Source organism: Gossypium hirsutum, chromosome D08 (assembly GCF_007990345.1).
Source record: "Gossypium hirsutum isolate 1008001.06 chromosome D08, Gossypium_hirsutum_v2.1, whole genome shotgun sequence".
Lineage (NCBI taxonomy): Eukaryota > Viridiplantae > Streptophyta > Magnoliopsida > Malvales > Malvaceae > Gossypium > Gossypium hirsutum.
Genome location: NC_053444.1, coordinates 57,276,260 through 57,297,826, shown reverse-complemented (window position 1 = coordinate 57,297,826; position 21,567 = coordinate 57,276,260). Strand labels below are relative to the sequence as shown.

Genomic DNA, 21,567 nt, shown 5'->3' with positions numbered 1-21,567 from the left:
GCCTCTCCCTCCTGGTTACTCGAGGTCGGTCGAGAATCTACCGGCTCTGTCCCTTGTACGGGAGCAGGCGCTATACTCTCAACATCATCGGCTACGGCTCGATCAGGATCCATTACTATACGAAAACACATTTTTAGACATCAGCAGTCATCACATTATCTCGATATAAAAAATATGGCATGTATAGCTAGACTCATACATGCTACGTTAGTCGAAGAATCGACTAAACCGTAGCTCTGATATCAATAAAATGTAACACCCCTAACCCGTCTCCGTCGCCGAATTAGGGTTACGAGGCATTACCGAACAAACACAACCATTTTTTTTTCAACCAAACTGATCACAACATGAAAATTTAATTACTTTTGCATAGCTATTATAATTTACAATCAAAATGTAATTAACATCGTACTCAAACCTATACATGCCATAAGATTAAGTTCAAATATTTAACAAAATACCAAAAGAAGTCGATAGTGTAATGGACTATGCTGATGATCCCTGAGCTCGTAACGCGTCTCCAAAATCTATAAAATCAAATGGACGAAAACAAACAAAGTAAGCTTTTATAGCTTAGTAAATCTATAGCATAACAACAAAAATATATATATAGACTCATTTGAATTTATACCTGAATACATAGCTAATACATACATTCGAATATATATATACATATTCGAATACATAGCTAATACATACATTCGAATATATATATATACATATTCATCATATACATTTAAATGAGTACATTTATATATATATATATAAATATCTCAATTGCATACATAAATAATTATCAAACACATAGGCTCGACTTATATGTATTTAACAACCGCATATACCTAATGTACATATGCCTTTGTTATTTGTATACATCAAATGCATACAATTATGTTTAACCAAAGCAAAACCGGAATGTAGATGTATACTCACCAAGCATATAAAAACCTAATGTTTATGTATTCATCGATTTCATATAACCAAAATCATAGATATAACAATTGTATATTTTCACATAATTTAAATAGATTCATCGGCACTTAGCCTGCTAGGTTTTAAAACCTGATTCAGTACACCGGCTTTTAGCCTGCTAGACCTATAGTCCGAAATGTATCACCGGCATTAAGCCTGCTAGACGTAAAGTCTGAATTATTTCACCAGCATCAAGCCTGCTAGACGTAAAGTCTGTATTACATTCGATCACTTTATAATGATCCAAATTAATAAATTCATATCTTCACTTCCATTTAAGAACTTTTACATGAACATACATACATAATCGAAACTTTCACATACATTTATAAATTTCATACTTAAATTCATTACAATAACATATACACATACTCTTGTATAATCAAACTTCATATAAGCTTATATAAATGTCCTACCTAAATTCAATAAAAGGACATATATATATATGTAAACATGCTCATTCGAGTACAGCATATACAAATAAATTATAACTCACATATATATATATGTATATACCTATTCGAAACTATACATATACAATTATAAGTTACATATTTTTAATCCAATCCATGAGTTTATACTTGTATATACGTATATATATATTCGAGTATTATACATAATATATATATACATATCTTTGTCTAAATTCAAGACTTAATCATGTATTCACATATATAAATTTGATCTATCTTATGTATATATATAACTTTCTTACCTAATTTCAAGAAAAGAAATTTATATATATATTCATGCTTATTCGAACATCACCTATTCTTGATTACATTTCATATCTTCATTTCAAACCATGAATTTATACAAGATCATACTAGTGTATTCGAATATTATATATATATAAAATCTACACTTCAAAATTTATTCAACTAATATACTTTCAATTATAACTTAACATAAAATACAATTAGTATGCATGTATAAATATTAACTTAAAAATTTTTAGTTGCTAATAGACTTACCTCGGATATCAGCAGACACGATCGACTATTCGATTACTTTCGTTTTTCCCCGATCCAAATTCGTTTTCTTCGTTTCTTGATCTAAACATAATCAAATTTAACCTTTTTATTCATAAAAACATTCAATTAAGTCCAAAAATACATAAATGGGAAAATTACCATTTTGCCCCTAATATTTTGCACTTTTTGCAATTTAGCCCTTTTTGCACAAAACACAAAATACACAAAATTTGCCCATACTACACAAGGGCCGAATATTCATGGTTCTCATACAAGTCCACACATTGCATTTATTTCACATTTTAGTCCCTCAAAAATTTATTTTCACAATTTAGCCCTAAATACTCAAATTCATCAAAAATCCCAAGACAAAACATGTTAATCTAAGACATATCTTCCATTATTCATCATCAAACATCACAAAACACAAATATTCATCAATGGAATAACTCAAAATATTCATTAAAATCAGAAATTCAAGCATGGGTCGGGTAGTATTCAAAGCAACGATATCAAAAACGTAAAAATCATCAAAAACCGAAGCAAAAACATACCTTAATTAGACCTAAAGATAGCCGAACTTTGTTGTTCTATTTTCCTTTCTTTTTCTTTTCTATATTCGGCCAAGATGAAGAACATGGCCCTTTTAATTTGTTATATTAAACATATATTAGCTTTATTTTTAATTTACTATATTAACCTTTACATATATATATAACATATATAAAAAGGTTACATTAGTCCTTTGCCACCCACTAACTTACATAGTGGACTATTTGCATAATAAAACCTCTAAGTTATAAAGACAACAACAATTAAGTGCTTTTATAATTAACCCCTAAATTTTCATTTTACGCGATTAAGCCCTTTTATTAAATCGGACACTTAAACGACGAAATTAAAACACGAAAATTTCACACAATCAAATGCACACAAAATAAACACGCAAAATAATATTAATAATATTTTTCTAATTCGGATTTGTGGTCCCGAAACCACTGTTCCGATTAGGGTCAAAACCGGGTGTTACAGTCTCAACCATGTGTGACACACGACCAAGTGACACGGTCGTGTGTCCCCTGTAATTTCTAAATGAAGAAAGTTTGTAGCTTAACACAACCTAGCACACGGACGTGTGGCTTGACCGTGTGGCACAAGTCAGTATACCCTTTAATTAGCACACGGGCGTGGGAGGCCATTTCGAAGGGTACACGGTCTGGCACACGAGCGTGTGGTCTGGCCATGTGACCTAAGTCAGTGAGTTACATGGGTACAGACACAAGCTGGGACACGACCATGTGTCCTTATTTCGAATGCCTACACGGCCTGACCACACGGGTGTGTCACTTTAAAAATTTTCAATATTTTTTGAAAAGTTTCTTGAGTGCTCGGTTTCGTCTCGTTTTGTTTTTAATGTTTATTTTGGGCCTTGAGGGCTTGTATTAGGGACTATATGATTGATTATAAATGTTTTTTTTACTTGAATGTTAGATGAACATGAAATGTCCGTTTGTTTGATTGTAAGCCCAGTAATGCTCCGTAACCCTATTTTAGCATCGAATACGGGTTAGAGGTGTTACATTTAATAACTTGTTTCTTATAATTAGCAAGTTTTGCACAATTTTCAATTTAGTCCTTTTTAATCAATTAACTATCGAAACGTTAAAATTTTTCAACGAAACTTGAATACTATATTAATAACATACTGTAAATATTTATAAAAAATTTTACGGCTCAATTTATAGAAATGAGGTCTCGGTACCTCATTTTCTAAAACCAATTGACCTAATAAATTATTATAAAACATAAATTACCAATTCAAAATCTTTCTAAAACCACATTTGACTCCTAATTACTAAATAAAAAAATTTATAAGCTTACTCGTCAGATTTGGTGGCCTTGAACCACTATTTCCAACACCACTGAGAATTGGGCTATTACAGATATAAATGAGTAAGACCATGGTTGAAAAATGCAATGGTATCAAGGTAAATTGGACTAAAACCGTAACTGAAAGACGCTATGGCTTCCTAGTTGTCCACCAGGACAGTAAACACAAGAAATATGAGGTGTAAGAAGACCATAGTTGGACTATGACAACCTAGGTAGTCTGACGAGATGTTAAACACGAGATAGTCCATCAGGATGATAAAAATGGGGCAATCTAGTGGGGCATAAACACGAGGTTATCCGTCAAGACATTAAATATGGGGACTAGAGAGTACCCAATCAAAGTTTGGCTATAGCAATGAGTAAAGGTCCATTAGGACAAAAAGCCTAAAAACTGCTAGAATGAGAAAAAGAGAATCCAAGTATAACTCAAGCAGAGGATGCTAAACATTCACCAAGAGAGGGATAGCCTATTTGGGTGTAATTAACACCGATAATACCACAGGGAAGTCCGCCAAAGACACAAGGGCGGAATGCCACTGTATGGCAACAATGAATACGGATTAGTGGAGATTTAATCGTTACCATTGGTCGTTCGATGACTAAGAGCAAGACAAACAGTTGAACAAGACCAATTAGTAAAGTGTGGATTCGTCTCAATAAAAGGGCAGCCCAGTAGATGGTTTAGCCCTGTAATCAGAATTGAGAATGTTGAATAGGTTGAGGGTAAAATAGGAAATTTAAAGTGTGGCAGAAATTAGGTCCAACTTATGATGGGCCTTTACGGATAAGCCCACACGTAAGTCTAAAGTAGAGGATGAATCTGCCAAAGGTAAATTGCAAAAGTAAGGGAAGGTCTAGACCACGTCAAAAGAAAAAAAAGGAATTGTGAACATCCACGATGAATATGAAGTTTAAATCTCTCCTTAAAACTTCATTTTGGAAGTCTTGTATTTTTTTTAGATCATATAGCAAAATCTTACTAAGTTCATTTAGAACTTACAAATTATCTGCATATTGCAGGATAAAAATTCAATGTGTGAATCGAGTGGAGAGACCAAGCCAAACAACTCCAATTACAGGAGAAGCATGGATATTGACCTAGTATATATATAAAGGGGCACCCATAATGGCTTCGCCTAAGGGTTTTAGTTGTCATTTTATGTTTTCAAGTCTTAATCCAAAACTTTTGTAATTTATTGATGAAAATGAAACTGTAAAGTTTTATCATGTAACAATATGAATTGATTAAAGTGATTTAATTCAATAAAGAAATTTTCAATAAATAATTCGGGTTATTGCGACAATCGATACTGGACTCAACGAATAGGTTGGGCATCGAGTGTTATAATTTTTCTTATAGTCATATTAGAGGACCATCAATTGTCCAATCAATTGACTATAAAATTTTACATTTATTCACCCTTCACCATGGACATTATCAATTATTTTCTGACTATGATCAAAATCATGTCTATCACCTAAATGGGTCAAATAGCATTAATTTTTCTATTTTTACACTCATGAGATTTTTTTATTCATGACTTACAAAGTAAATTTTAAATTTTACTACATCTCAAAATTTTATAGAACTATGAGATTATAGACCATATCCAAGTCTTATATAAAAAACCACATGCACCATCGTAAATATGCACAGTATAATCTCAATTTCAAATATATTATTATCATGTTATATATTCTCACTAGAAGATTTTATACCAGAATAGCAATCTTATTATATAAGTCAATGCTTTCCACTATTCTACATTGATTAGAAAAATTAACGATGCATATGCATATGACTTATTTCATTTCTAGTCAATTTCTAGTCAAAACCACTTCTAGTCCAAACTTTATAACATAGAATAAAAAATATGTAATCATATATAAAACTCATTTAGCTTATGGTTATTTAACAAAAACAACAACCAAAATTATTTATATTATATGATCATCTACAAACTTTCATTTTTAGCAATGAAAATGATGTCTCATCAATATGATCCAAATTCTAGTTACTAATATCATGATTTAAATAAATAAATAAATAATATCATATCTCAAATTAAATATATATCATAAAAAAGAACGAATACCTTTGTACTAAAAAATTCACTCACAAATTGGATGGAATGAATTAAATTATAAGTTCAACTCCAACCAAACATCTATATATAATGTACCAATAAGTACATAAGTGCCTTTTTTTTTAAATCATACCTTTTCATATTTGGAAGTTTACCAAATAGATATAGTTATTTGGACTTCAAATCATCGAACAAACATATGTTTTCGGCTTAAGGCACCAACTGAAACATTATTAACTTTCTTTCTCCTTTTCATGATATAATATATATATTATATAATTCTATATCAATTATAATCATGCATACAATGAACTAGCGTTTGATTTTGGTCAAGTAATTGATGCATAAGACACTCACATCTTTTACATAACGCAATTTAATGAACACATAATAATTGAAATCTAATTCATGCAACACGAGTAAAATAATAAATTTAACATACTTCTTCGTGGCAATAAATATTTTTTAAAATCAAAATATGACGTGATATGATCCTCATAGGACCATGTTTATACTATCAAGTGAATGTGTGGTAAACAAACACACGACTTTATGCCAAAAGGACGTAGATTGAGGAGAAAATAATTTAAAATTGGGCTTAACATCTCATTGCAGAATCAAAAAAGGTGTGGGAAGAGATGAGTAATTTGGCAATGAATTTGTAGATTTCTTAGTTAACAAAAAAGCAGGGGACGAAAACATGTTCCATGCTTATTTAGTCAAGTCATGGATCATCAATGCTTTCCAATTAATTTTCCTTTTTTTTAATGCATCAATCATTCATTCACTGCAGCAAAAGATGATGGGTTGCTATTATTTAACGGCGGCGTTCATAAAGTAAAGAAAATGTTGTGGAGAAAAGCTGATGACACAACTTAAAGGTAATTAAACCTTATCTTTATCGACTATTTTTAACATTATGTACTCAACTGTATCAACAATGCTTCGTACAAGTAGGAAGTATAAGACTACGTAAATAACTGGTGAGTGATGAGTTAATGACAGCCGTTGGAAAAAGGGTCATTAATTGGAGTGACACCATTTCTCTTTGTTTTTGAGGGGCATGGTTTAGTCGTCGGTCATTTTCAATCTTACAGAAATGCACTCTCTTTTGCACAAGATTATTACTAGCTTTAATCAGATTCTTTGTGGAAAATATCAGTAACAAGCTAACAACACTTTCCCATTATAAAACTTCTCTTGTATGTGAAGACCAGAAATACACCAAAACATCACTCTTTTGCAGAATCAAGAAGGCTCCCATGGATCAACGGTTGCTCAAAGCTGCTAGATCAGGTGATATTAATATAATCAAGCAACTTTCCGATGCGGAAGGCGGTATCCTAGGTGGAACAACGCCTCAAGGGAACACCGCGCTTCACATGGCTGCAAGATTCGGGCATGAGAATTTGGTACAAGAGATAATGAAGAGGCAACCTAGCCTTGTTCTCAAGAGTAACCTCAAAGGTGAGACCCCCGTTCATGTTGCAGCCAGGGGTGGACATTGGCGAATCGTTCTACTATTCAGAGACCCTGGCTCAAATGGTGTTTACGTTGCGAGAGTCAGAGATAATTATGGTAACACACCCTTACATTGTGCTGTGAGAAATTATCATTATCTGGTGGTCTAGAGATTGGCGGATAAAGACCGAGAATCGTTGCTGTTGGTTAATCATACCGGGGAATCTCCGTTGTCTATCGCTATTGATCTCAAGTTAGCAGTCACTGCCGAGGCAATCATCGGTTTAAATTGGTCCACTCTCGAGTACAGAGGACCCAACGGCCAAACCCCTTTGCATTGTGCTGTCATAAGACGTGATTTACGTAAGGCTTTGGTTCCTAACAGTCTTGATTATTATATAGCATGCTTTTTTTGTTCATATTTAATTTCTATGGTATGAAAACAGATATCATGCGGAAAATACACATCAGGAAACCAAAACTCATAAAAATGCAAGATGAAAAGCAGAGGACACCCCTGTTGAAAGCTGGACTGCAATGCAACATGGAGCCAGAAGCATGCTACTGTCGAGACCAGCAGCTATCGAGCTCAGCTCATTTTTCTTGGCGCGCACGAATGGTTTTTGGACCAAATGAAGCAACTGACATTGCTGTTTTGTTTTGATGTAATTTAGTTTAGTTCAACTTTAACTAGTTTCCAAAGTTAGTTGGATTAAGTTTGTGATTGGATTGATGATGTAAAAGCTGATATGTCAGCTTATTTTGTATTTGACTTAAGCTTGTATTAGTTTAGTTTAAGTGGGAGCAGTTATGTCATTAGGTAACTGTCAAATGAATCAAAATTTGTAACTCTTTTATATATTCAAATTTTGAATGAAAATTGGTAATGTTCAGTTACAATTTGCTGAGTATTCAATTTTGTTCACTGCTTTTGCTTTGCTTTGTTTTCTTTTGCTTCGATACTTCTTGCTTCAGTTTTGCAAATTCTGTTTTGCAACTTTGTTTGATTTTTGCTGCTGCCATTATTCCTACAAATGGTATCATGAGCCCGAGTCTTTGAGGGGCCTTTGCTTGCATTCTGTTGATTTCAATTTAAAATCTACAGCAAAGCTTAAAACTAAAAAGGATCGAAGCACTTAAACTCAGTCTAGCAAGATGAGTTTCACTCCACCACCTCCACCAGTGTTCACTGGAGAAAACTATCACATTTGGATAGTTAAAATGAAGACTTATCTTCAGGCACACGATCTTTGGAGTGTGATTGAGAATGATGCTGAACCACCTCCATTGAGAGCCAATCCCACCATTGCACCGATGAGGCAGCATGCTGAGGAGCGAGCCAAGAAGCATAAGGCTATGGCCTGCTTGCAAAATGGAGTCTCTGATGTGATATTCACTCGCATCATGGCCTGTGACTCACCAAAACAGGCCTGGGAGAAGCTGAAGGAGGAGTTCATGGGGACTGAAAAGACAAGGCAACAGCAAGTGATCAACCTCAGGAGAGATTTTGAAAATTTGAGGATGAAGGAGTCTGAGACCATCAAGCAGTACTCAGGCAGGATAATGGCCATTGTCAACAGCATTAGGCTCCTGGGAGTGGACTTCACTGAGAGCAGAGTTGTTGAAAAGGTCATTACAACTCTCCCTGAGAAATTTGAGTCTAAAATCTCTTCACTTGAGGACTCGAGGGACTTATCAGCCATTTCATTGTCTGATCTGATAAACTCCCTGTATGCACTTGAGCAAAGGAGGGCAAATAGGCAGGAGGAGAATTCTGAAGCTGCTTTCCAGGCTAAAGCCAGTGAAGGCTCAAGAATGAGTGCAAAAGGCAAGAAGCCTTGGCACAATAGAAAGGCCAAGTTAGGAAGAGATGAAGCAAAAAGGGTGTTTCCACCATGTGTTCACTGCAAGAAGACAACACATTCAGAAAATATTGCTGGTTTAGGCCAGATATCCAGTGCAGAAAGTGCAAGCAGTTTGGTCATGTAGAGAAGGTGTGCAAGGGCAAACCAAGGGAGGCTGCTCTACAACAAGCTAGACCAACTGAGGACATGCAAGCTCAGGAGGAGCATGTGTTTACAGCAACCTGTTTTGTTGGCACAACAAAAACTAGCAATGATTGGCTACTAGACAGTGGCTGCTCACACCATATGGCAGCAGATGAGAAGTTGTTCAATGGCTTAGACAGAAGCTTCCACTCTAGGATCAGAATTGGAGATGGCAAGCTGATTGAGGCTAAGGGCAAGGGCAGTGTGCTGGTTAGCACTGGTTCAGGTAACAAGCTGATCTCAGATGTGCTTTTTGTACCTAACTTAGACTAGAATTTGCTTAGTGTAGGCCAATTAGTTGAAAAGGGCTATACATTGGTTTTTAAGGATGGTTGCTGTACTGTTCAAGACATGAATGGTCTGGAGTTAATCTCAGTCTCCATGACCGATAGATGCTTCATGCTGGATGTTAGCCAAGTAGAAAGAAAGGCATACACCAGCCTTGCTGACAGCACTGACTTGTGGCATAGGAGACTAGGCCATGCCAATTTCAGATCGCTTGATCTGCTACATAGGCTGAATTTGGTTGATTACATTTCAAAAGTTGAGGTTAGTGGGAATGTTTGTGAGGTTTGTCAGCTTGGTAAGCAGGCTAGATTGCCTTTTCCTGCTGACAGTGCTTGGAGAGCTCAAAACAAGCTCGAATTGGTGCACTCTGATGTTTGTAGTCCTATGAGAACACCTTCAATCAGTGAGAACAGGTACTTTACCCTGTTTATAGATGATTTAACAAGGTTGTGCTGGGTCTACTTCTTGAGGCAAAAGTCAGAAGTGTTTGAAGCCTTCTGTAAATTCAAGGCTTATGCTGAAAATTAGCCAGGCTACAAAATTAGAGCTTTGAGGACTGATAATGACTCTGAATATGTGTCTGAGAGATTTCAAAAGCTTTGTGACAGTGATGGGATTCATCATCAGCTCACAACAGTCTATACTCCTCAACAGAATGGAGTCTGTGAGAGGAAGAATAGGACTGTGCTGAACATGGCCAGGTGCCTCTTGTTTCAAGGCAAGCTTCCAAGTCAGTTTTGGGCTGAGGCAGTTAACACCTCAGTGTATCTGCTCAATAGACTGCCAACTAGAGCAGTCAAGGATAAGACTCCTTATGAGGCTTGGCATAGAGTTAAACCTGTAGTAACACACTTGAAAGTGTTTGGTTGTGTGTGTTATGCTCTTGTTCCAGTGGAAAAGAGAACCAAGCTCGAGAGCAGGGCCACTCCAGGAATCTTTGTTGGCTATAGCAGCAACAAGAAGGGCTATAGAGTTTATGATCCTATAGCAAAGAAAGTCTTAGTCAGCAGGGATGTAAAATTTGATGAAGAAAAGGTGTGGAATTGGAATAGTGCTGAAGCTAACATGTTTGAAATGGATCAGTTGGACTTGGTTGCTGAGCCTACAGAAGAGGAACCAAGTGAAGATACTGTAGATGACACACCAGTGAGGGGCACCAGAACTTTGGCTGATGTCTATCAGAGGTGCAATGTTGCTGTGATTGAGCCCTCAGACTTTGAAGAGGCTGCCAAGGACAGAAGCTGGATGGAAGCTATGGAAGCTGAGCTGGAAATGATCAATAAAAATGAAACATGGGAGTTGGTGAGCAGACCAGAAAATAAGAAGGTTATTGGGGTTAAATGGGTGTACCGGACCAAGTACAATGCTGATGGCTCACTGAACAAGCACAAGGCCAGGCTTGTGGTGAAGGGTTACAGTCAGCAGTATGGTGTGGACTTCTTGGAGACTTTTGCTCCAGTGGCAAGACTGGACACAATCAAGCTACTGTTTGCTTTAGTAGCTCAGAAGCAGTGGAAAGTTCACCAATTGGATGTCAAATCAGCATTCCTGAATGGTTTTCTCAAGGAGGAGATCTTCATTGAGCAACCTGAAGGTTTTGAAGTTGCTGGACATGAAGACAAAGTGTACAAGTTAAGAAAGGCCCTCTATGGCCTGAAACAGGCACCAAGGGCCTGGTATGACAGAGTTGATGCTTATCTGACCAAGCTTGGATTTGTGAAGAGCTTTAGTGAACCTACTCTGTATGTTAAGAGGTCAGAATTTGAAACCTTGCTATTGTCTCCTTGTATGTGGATGACTTGTTAGTGACAGGGAGCAAAGTTGAGCTCATTGATGAGTTCAAGATTCAAATGCAGCAAGTGTTTGAGATGACAGATTTAGGGGTCATGACTTACTTCCTTGGCATGAAAGTTCACCAGTCTGATCGGGGCATCTTCATCAGCCAACAAACATTTGCCTTGAAGATTCTTGGCAAATTTTGCATACAAAATTGTAAAGCAGTAAGTACACCAGTGGCACAGGGTGAAAAATTAACCAGCAATGGTGATCAACAAAGGGTTAATGAGAGGCATTATTGAAGCCTAGTTGGTTGTCTGTTGTATCTAACAGCAACCAGGCCAGACATCATGTTTGGTGTTAGCCTGTTATCGAGATTCATGCATTGTTGCAATGAGGCACATTTGAAAGCTGCAAAAAGGGTCCTTAGATACATCAAAGGCACAGCTAACTTTGGTGTAATGTTTGAAAGTGGGAAGGAACTGAAATTAGAAGGTTACTCTGATAGTGATTGGGCAGGATCCCTCGATGACATGAAGAGTACCTCTGGACACTTCTTCACACTTGGATCGGGCATATTTTTCTGGAGTTCAAAGAAGCAACAAACTGTTGCTCAGTCCACAGCTGAAGCAGAGTACATTGCTGCAGCAGGAACAGTTAATCAGGCCATTTGGCTAAGGAAGCTGCTTCATGACCTTAATGAAACTCAAGATGAAGCAACTGAAATTTGGGTGGATAATCAGTCTGCAGTTGCGATAGCCAAGAACCCTGTGTTCCATGGTAAGACTAAGCATTTTAAAATCAAACTGCATTTTGTTAGAGAGGCTGAACAAGCAAAGGAAGTTAGCCTTGTGCATTGCAGCTCAGAGGCACAATTGGCTGACATAATGACCAAGCCTTTAGGGGCTGCTCGATTTGAATCTTTGAGAAGTGCAATTGGAATGTGTTGCATACAGTCCAAGGAGGAGTGTTGAAAGCTGGACTGCAATGCAACATGGAGCCAGAAGCATGCTACTGTCGAGACCAGCAGCTATCGAGCTCAACTCATTTTGCTTGGCGCGCACGAATGGTTTTTGGACCAAATGAAGCAACTGACATTACTGTTTTGTTTTGATGTAATTTAGTTTAGTTCAACTTTAACTAGTTTCCAAAGTTAGTTGGATTAAGTTTGTGATTGGATTGATGATGTAAAAGCTGATATATCAGCTTATTTTGTATTTGACTTAAGCTTGTATTAGTTTAGTTTAAGTGGGAGCAGTTATGTCATTAGGTAACTGTCAAATGAATCAAAATTTGTAACTCTTTTATATATTCAAATTTTGAATGAAAATTGGTAATGTTCAGTTACAATTTGCTGAGTATTCAATTTTGTTCACTGCTTTTGCTTTGCTTTGTTTTCTTTTGCTTCGATACTTCTTGCTTCAGTTTTGCAAATTCTGTTTTGCAACTTTGTTTGATTTTTGCTGCTGCCATTGTTCCTACAACTCCTTCATTATGCTGCAGCCTTGGGTGAATATGAGATAATCAAGTTATTGCTTGAATGGGATATTTCAGCTGCATATCAAGGTGATGACAATCAACAAATACCTCTCTATTTGGCTGCTGGGAATGGACAAGTAAACTTGTTAAAGATATTGCTCGATCCATGCCCGGACACAATCGAGTTAATGGATAATGAGCAACAAAATATCCTCCACTTTGCAGCCAAAAATGGAAACATTGATGCTGTCTCATTTATATTGAAGTTGCCTGAAATGGAAGACTTGGTTAACGCTGCTGATATGAATGGAAACACTCTATTGCACCTTGCAGCCAAGAATTTCCACAGCAGCATTGTTTACATTCTAACAAGGAATTCAAAGGTTGATATTAGGGCAATCAATAAATGGAATGAGACTGCTCTAGCTGTCGTGCAATCGTCGGATGACCATGGAATGGAACTACAAAAGGTAAACATAAATCTAATCCCATTGTTACATGTTACGCATACTAGATTATACTTATGCTCCTTCCTTGTCCTGCAGCACTTGACGTTGAAGGCACTAAAGAGATCTTATGCAAATAGGGCTGTTAATCCCAAAGATGTTGTTGATAATGTACAATTCAGTTATGATGAAGTAGAAAAAGTAGGGGAAAGAGGGGGTAAGAAAAGCAAAGAAATGGCTCAAATAATCTCAGTGATGGAAACACTAATAGCTACATTCACATTCACTGCTGCATTCACTATTCCTGGAGGGTTTATCAGTGATGGTCCAGATAAGGGTATGGCAATATTGATTAAGAAATCAGCTTTCAAGGCATTTTTCATCACTGATACCATTGCCATGACTTCGTCCATGACTGCTGCAGTTATGGTTTTCTGGTCATCATCACGCCGCAGTAGCGAGTCGTTCATGGACTCACTCCCTTTTGCCATCGGGTTGACATGGATCGCACTTGTGGCAATGGCATTAGCATTTGTTACTGGCTTGTTTGTTGTGTTGTCTAAGAACCTATGGCTTGGTATAGTGGTTTGTGTGATCGGTTGTGCCGCACCTGCCATGCTTTACATATTTGCACCACTGTTCCTTCTTGTGTTTGATCGATTGTCCTCCACTCGAGCTCGTCGACGGAATATTGTTGAAGATAACCCATTTTTGTTTGTTTTCCGATTGGCAAAGATGATATCTTAAATGGGTTCTTTTTCTTTTAACTTGTAAAAAAGCTGTAAATTTGAGGACTTAAGTATCACTTTTTCTTTGTCTAAAGTAACTGGAAATGCTTTGACCTTCTAGTATCTTGTTCCTGAATGGAACCTGGATCGAGCCATTTGAACATGTAAAAAGAGGCAGATTTACGGACCAAAAAAGAAAATGGATTCAGGTAGGGAAGGATCGGAGGATTGAACCTGACGTGAACCAAACACGCAACCTTCTGCTGTGGAGTCAGACGCGCTACCATTGCGCCACAAATCCCCTGTTGATAAGGTGCTCCATTTATATTATTTTACTCTTAATAATGCAAACTTATTAGAATCCACATTGAGCATATATGGTGGTTAAGACATCACGATCTTTGTTCATTTTTCCAACCCTAATTCGCTCAGTGGGGGTGGAGAGGATCAAGTTTGGAACCCCCTACGTCCTTTTCCAACAGCTACAATATACCACTGATTTGTCTCATTGCAACCTGTTGTTAAAATGGGATCTGTCGGCACGAAACAGATAAGGAGAAGAAAAATTTTTAGATGAAATTCTTGAATAACCAAGGAAAAAAAAGTTGCTGAATGTTCAAAAGGTATTTTTTAAAGAAGAAGAAAAACATCAGACCTTTATTAGTATTGAGTTTGAAAGTCCAAGAATATTTTTAGTTCAGTATACAAATCTAATCCAAATTATCAATTAATATATGTTGGATTATTTACAATGGATAATAATTAATCCTTGCATAACCAAACATGAATTCTCACATCAGTGACCAAGCAAGAAGGCTAGCAGTGCTCCACCTTCTTGAAAAAGAAAAATATTTTATTTAGTTTTTTTATAATTTATAAAATTTTAAATTAATAATAATAAAATTACACTTCACCCCTTAAAAATAATAAAATTTTAATTTAATTTTTTTAAAATTTATAAAAATATAAACTATTAAAATTTACTATCATAATTTTTTTTTTTGCTTCCCGCTTATATCCTTCTTTTCAAGTCTTGAATTTAAGCGAAACAACTAGACATGCAACGTACATAAGTCCAAGCAATCCAGCACCATACCCGAGTCCAAGCAACACAGGTATTAATTTAGATTATACTTTGAACGAAATCCAATATCACCAAACCCACATTTCAAAAATCACAATCATAGACTAATTGATAAGAGTGTCGAACTAAGAGAAAAGTTACAGAGGTCCTTCTGGGGGAAAGGTTATTTATGATAGTACTTAAAATACTCATTTGCATGCACAAGACGTTGATTAAAACAAAAAAACTTAATATGCATATTCTCAATAAAATGAAGGTTGAGCAGTTGACTGGCTTATGCTATGAAAAAGAAAGTAATATGAATCTAGTCACTGAATTAAACCAAGTTGTAATATCTTATTATTATTAGCTTATTTAAGCATAATTTTTCATGTAAACTAAGTATCAGTTTTTTAATGAAATAGTTCACCAAAAATTAACTTCTCCATTTTTCATATTTTTGCTTCTGTTTCAACCTCTCCTTCTTCAAAAATCCAACAATTTGTATCAAGAGCCATTTATCTTTGAGGCTTGTTTTTCATAAAAATGTCTTCACCAAACTTTACACCATCACCACCCCATGTTTTTATAGGGGAAAACTACCACATCTAGGTAGTAAAAATGAAAACATATCTTCAAGCCTTTGATCTTTGAGAGGTTGTAAATGTTGAAATAAAACCACCATTGTTGAGGTCAAATCCCACTCTTGTTCAAATGAAACAGCATAGTGAGGAATGTGCCAAAAAACATAAGGCAATGTCTTACCTACAAAATGGTGTTTCAAATGTGATCTTTACAAGAATCATGACCTGTGATACTCCTAAACAAGCTGGGATAAGCTCAAGGAGGAGTTCTAGGGATCACATAAGACAAGGCAACAACATATGATAAATCTCATACGAGATTTTGAAAACCTCAAGATAGAGGAAGTTGAGACGATGAAGCAATATTCAGATCAAATCATGGAAATGGTGAACCAAATAAGACTGCTAGGTGATCAGTTCCCTGATAGTCGAGTAGTTGAGAAGGAGATTACCACACATCCTGAGAGATACGAATCAAAGATATCCTCACTGGAAGATTCAAGGGATCTATCAACCATCTCACTCTTAGAGCTAATCAATGCTTTGTATGCTCTCAAACAAATAAGGACAAGTAGAGAAGAAGGACATGCTGAATGAGCTTTTCAAGCTAAAAACAGAAAGGCTGTAAGCTCCTCAAGTCAGAAAGTAAAAAAGGGATGGTCAGACAAAAAAGAGAAATAAAAAAACGATGGTGGAAAGAAAAAGCATCCATCATTTTCACACTACAAGAAGTTGGGTCATCCTAAGAAATTCTATTGGTTCAGTCCTTATGCTCAATGCAAAAACTGCAAGCAGCTTGGTCATGTAAAAAAAGTACGCAAAAATAAAAGGCATACTCAACAACAAAATGTAGAGGCATAGACAACAAAAGCAGAAGAACTCATGTTCACAGCCTCCTGCGAAGCCCAGCTCACAACGCCATGCGAACTCATCAACAGAGTAAAAAAGAATTGGCTCGTAAATAATAGGTGTACAAGTCACATGACATCAGATGCGAGCATCTTCAAGAATGTTGACAAAAGGTTCCGTCCCAAGGTGAAAATTGGAAATGGCCAATATATTGAAGTAGTTTGAAAGGGAGATGTTTTAATCAAAACTCCATCAGGTACTAAACTTGTTACAGATGTTCTTTTAGTCCCTAACATAGATTAAAATCTGCTAACTGTAAGACAGCTGCTCGAGAAAAATTATTCTGTGGTATTCAAAGACAACAAATGTCTACTTCTTGATTCAAGTGGATGTGAGCTCATATCAACAAAGATGACAGACAGAAGTTTTGTTGTCAACTGGAACTTAGCAACTTCAGCAGCATATACCAACTCGCAGGATGAAACAAAACTGTGGCATAGAAGATGGGACATGTTGACTACAAATCCTTAAGTCTAATGTCCAAGAATAACTTGGTTGAAAATCTGTCAAAAATGGTTGATCATGAAGATGTATGCGAAGTATGTCAGCTTGGGAAATAGGCGAGGTCTCCATTTTCTGCGAACACAACATGGCAAGCCATTGAAAAATTACACTTAATACATACTGACATTTGCAGACCTATGAAAACAAGTTCGCTAAATAGAAGTAGGTACTTTGTGTTGTTCATAGATGATAGTACAAGGTTTTGTTGGGTATACTTCATGAAGAACAAGTCCGAGGTGTAACACCCATAACCCGTGACCGCCGCCGGATTGGGTTACGAGGTGTTGCATGACATGACACATTTTTATTTATTTATTTATTACTATTATTATTATATTTGTTAATTACTCATTTAACCTTATTTAAATAAATATAACTTATATATATAATAAGGTTAGTTTTGTCCTTAGCCATCCACTAACTATTTAATGGTCTAATTGCATGTTTAAACCTTTCAAATAAAAAGACAACAACAAATAGATACTTTTAGCTTTAACCCCTAAATTTTTATTTTTATGCGATTAAGTCCTTTTTATTTAATCAGTTACTCAAACAACAAAATTTAAACACGAAAATTTCACACAATCAAATTCACACATAGTAACTCACAAAGTAACATTAAAATATTTTTTGACTCAGATTTGTGGTCCCGAAACTACTATGTCCGATTAGGGTCGAAATCGGGTTGTTACAACTCCCCCTTTAGGGATTTTCGTCCTCGAAAATCTTACCGGTGAATAGGTTTGAATAACATTCTTTCATTGTATCTTCTGACTCCCAAGTTGCTTCTTCAACTCCGTGTTTATGCCACAATACTTTAATTAACGAAATTTTCTTATTTCGTAATTCTTTGATCTCACGAGCCAGAATGCTATCAGTTCTTTTTCATATGACATATTAGAGTTAATTTCAATCTCCGTCGAACTAATCACATGCGAAGGATCAGATTTGTATCTACAAAGCATCAAAACATGGAATACATTGTGAAACTTTTCTAACTCAGATGGCAACAACAATTTATAAGCAACTGGCCCGATACGCTCTATAATCTCATACGGTCCAATGAACCCCAGACTTAATTTACCTTTGCGACCGAATCTGAATATTTTCTTCCACGGCGATACTTTCAAAAAAACTTTATCTCCAATCTGAAACTCTATATCTTTTCTTTTCAAGTCTGCATACGATTTCTAACGATCCGATGCTGTTTTCAGACTATCGCGAATCACTTTCACCTTCTGTTTAGTTTTTTTAATCAAATCGACCCCGTGTATCTTATTTTCACTGAGTTCAGTCCAAGACAATGGTGTACGACATTTACGACCGTACAAAGCCTCGTAAGGTGTCATTTTGATACTAGATTGAAAGCTATTATTATATGCAAATTCAATCAAAGATAAGTATCGTTCCCACGTACCTTCAAACTCAAGAATGAAACATCTCAACATATCCTCAAGTATCTGAATGATTCATTTGGGTTGACCATCTATTTGCGGATGGAAAGCTGTGCTAAAATGTAGTTTCGTACCTAAAGTATCTTGTAGTTTCTTCCAAAACCGCGATGTGAACCTCGGGTCTCTGTCCGAAACAATAGAAATAGGCACACCATGTAATCTCACAATTTGAGAAACATACAATTCAGCAAGTTTATCAAGCGAGAAATCTGTGCGAATCGGAATAAAGTGTGCCGATTTTGTCAACCTATCAACAATAACCCAGATTGCATCTTTCTTATTCGGTGTCAACGGTAAACCGGATACAAAATCCATCGTGACTCGGTCCCATTTCTATTCGAGTTTCATGATCGAATGAAGCAATCCAGAAGGTACCTGATACTCGGCTTTTACTTGCTGACATATTAAACATTTTGAAACAAAGTCAGAAATGTCTCGTTTCATACCGTGCCACCAATAGTGCTGTTTCAGATTGTTATACATTTTCGTATTACCCGGATGAATAGAAAATCGACTATTATGAGCTTCATTAAAAATCATCTGAATTAACTCTGAATTTTTCAGAACACATTGTTGATTTCTAAATCTCAAACAATTCTCAGCATCAACTAGAAACTCTGAATCAATTTTGAAATAACATTGGGCCCTTTTTGCAATTAAATCACTATCTGCTTTTTGAGCTTCACAAATCTGTTGAACAAATAACGGTTTTGCTCTCAACTCAGCTACTATCCCACCATCATCAGACATAGCTATATGCGCGTTCATTGCACGCAAAGAAAACAGTGATTTTCGACTTAGAGTATCAGCCACAACATTAGCCTTTCCCGGATAATAGTCAATCACAAGCTCGTAATCTTTTAGCAACTCTAACCATCATCGCTGTCTCAAATTTAGATCCTTCTGAGTCATCAAATATTTCAGGCTCTTGTGATCAGAATAAACATGACATTTTTCACCGAATAAATAGTGGCGCCATATTTTCAAAGCAAAAATAATAGTGGCGCCATATTTTCAAAGCAAAAATAATAGCGGCCAATTCGAGATCATGTGTTGGATAGTTCTTTTCATGTGGCTTTAATTGTCTCGAGGTATAAGCTACAACTTTGCCTTCCTGCATCAACACATAGCCCAAACCGTTCAAAGATGCATCACTAAAAATAACAAATTCTTTACCCGTCTCTGGCTGAACTAGTACTGGAGCTTTGGTCAAAAGGGATTTCAACTGATCAAAGCTTTTCTGACACTTTCTGTAGCAACTTTGTCATCGGGGTCGCAATCATAGAAAAACCTTTCACGAACCGTCTATAATAACCAGCAAGTCCCAGAAAACTTCGAACTTCCAAAACATTTCTCAGAGGTTTCCAATCAAGTATAGCCGAAATCTTACCCGGATCAACCCGAATACCTGATACTGATATAACATGGCCCAAGAAACTGACTTCGCGTAATCAAAACTCACATTTACTGAATTTTGTATACAATTGTTTATCTCACAAAGTCTGTAACACAAGTCTCAAATGTTCGGCATGCTCTGCCTCATCATAGGAGTAAATCAGAATGTCATCTATGAACACCACCACAAACCGATCCAGATACTGTCTAAAGATTTGATTCATCAAATCCATGAAAACAGCAGGTGCATTAGTAAGTCCAAAAGGCATAACAAGAAACTCATAATGTCTGTACCTCATTCGGAAAGCAATCTTTGGCACATCAGAGTCTTTAACCCACAACTGATAGTAGCCTGATCTCAAATCTATCTTCTAAAACACAGTAGCCCCTTTCAACTGATCGAATAAATCATCAATCCGTGGTAACGGATACTTATTCTTTATTGTCACCTTATTGAGTTGTCGGTAATCAATGCACATTCTCATTGTTCCGTCTTTCTTTCTCACAAATAGAACTGGTGCACCCCAATGAGAGAAACTCGATCGTGCGAAACCTTTATTAGTCAACTCTTGCAACTGTGCTTTCAATTCTTTTAATTCGGTCGGTGCCATACGGTATGGAGCTATCAAAATTGGAGTCGTCCCCGGTACTAACTCAATACCAAACTCTACTTTTCGAATAGGTGGTAAACCCGGTAATTCTTTGGGAAACACGTCTGGATACTCACACACAACTGGTACAGATTCAATCTTCTTTTCAGTCACTTTACTATCAAGAAAAAATGCAAGGTAAGCTTCACAACCTTTTCTCACATACTTCTGAGCCAACATCGAGGATATTATTGCTGGTAAAACATTCAAATCATTAGATTCAATCCGAATAATCTTATCATTCTGACACCGTAGATCAATAGTTTTCCGTTTGCAGTTTACAATAGTATCATGCAGAGTTAACCAATCCATACCCTGAATTATATCAAACTCGTCGAATGGCAACAACATCAAATCTGCCAGAAAACATAAATCTCAAATCATCAACGGGCAATTCTTGCACACTTTGTCAACCAAAACACACCGGCCCAGGGGGTTCGATACATTAATTACAAACTCAGTAGACTCAACAGGCAAAGTCTTACTGAATACTAAAGTCTCACACACATAAGAATGAGTCGAACCAGGACCAATCAATGCAATAACACTAGTATCATAAATAGTGAAAATACCAGTAATGACGTCTGGGGATGACGCCTCCTCACGTGCTCGAATGGCATAAGCTCTGGCAGGTGCGCGAGCCTCAGATCTAACAGACGTATCTTTAACATATTTCTGACTGCCACTCACAATACCCATATTCCTGGTTGGTCTACCTCGAGCTGCTGTGTTGCCCGATCTTGTATTCTGAGCCAAATTTTGATCCGCAAACTCTGGACACTCTAGAATAAAATGATCTTTCGATCCACATTTAAAACAAGCTCGATCATGCAATCTGCAACTGCCAAAATGTCGT

At 36.4% G+C, this 21,567-nt stretch overlaps 1 protein-coding gene across 1 annotated transcript; it reads left to right on the top strand.

The window, feature by feature from the left end:
- Positions 1-7,011: 7,011 nt before the first annotated feature.
- Positions 7,012-14,171, top strand: LOC107887645 (protein ACCELERATED CELL DEATH 6). The gene is made up of 4 exons (XM_041100050.1): positions 7,012-7,551; positions 7,642-7,750; positions 7,834-7,904; positions 12,987-14,171. Exons 1-4 carry the CDS (start codon positions 7,189-7,191, stop codon positions 14,169-14,171), a joined length of 1,728 nt encoding a protein of 575 aa, XP_040955984.1. The 5' UTR covers positions 7,012-7,188.
- Positions 14,172-21,567: the final 7,396 nt, after the last annotated feature.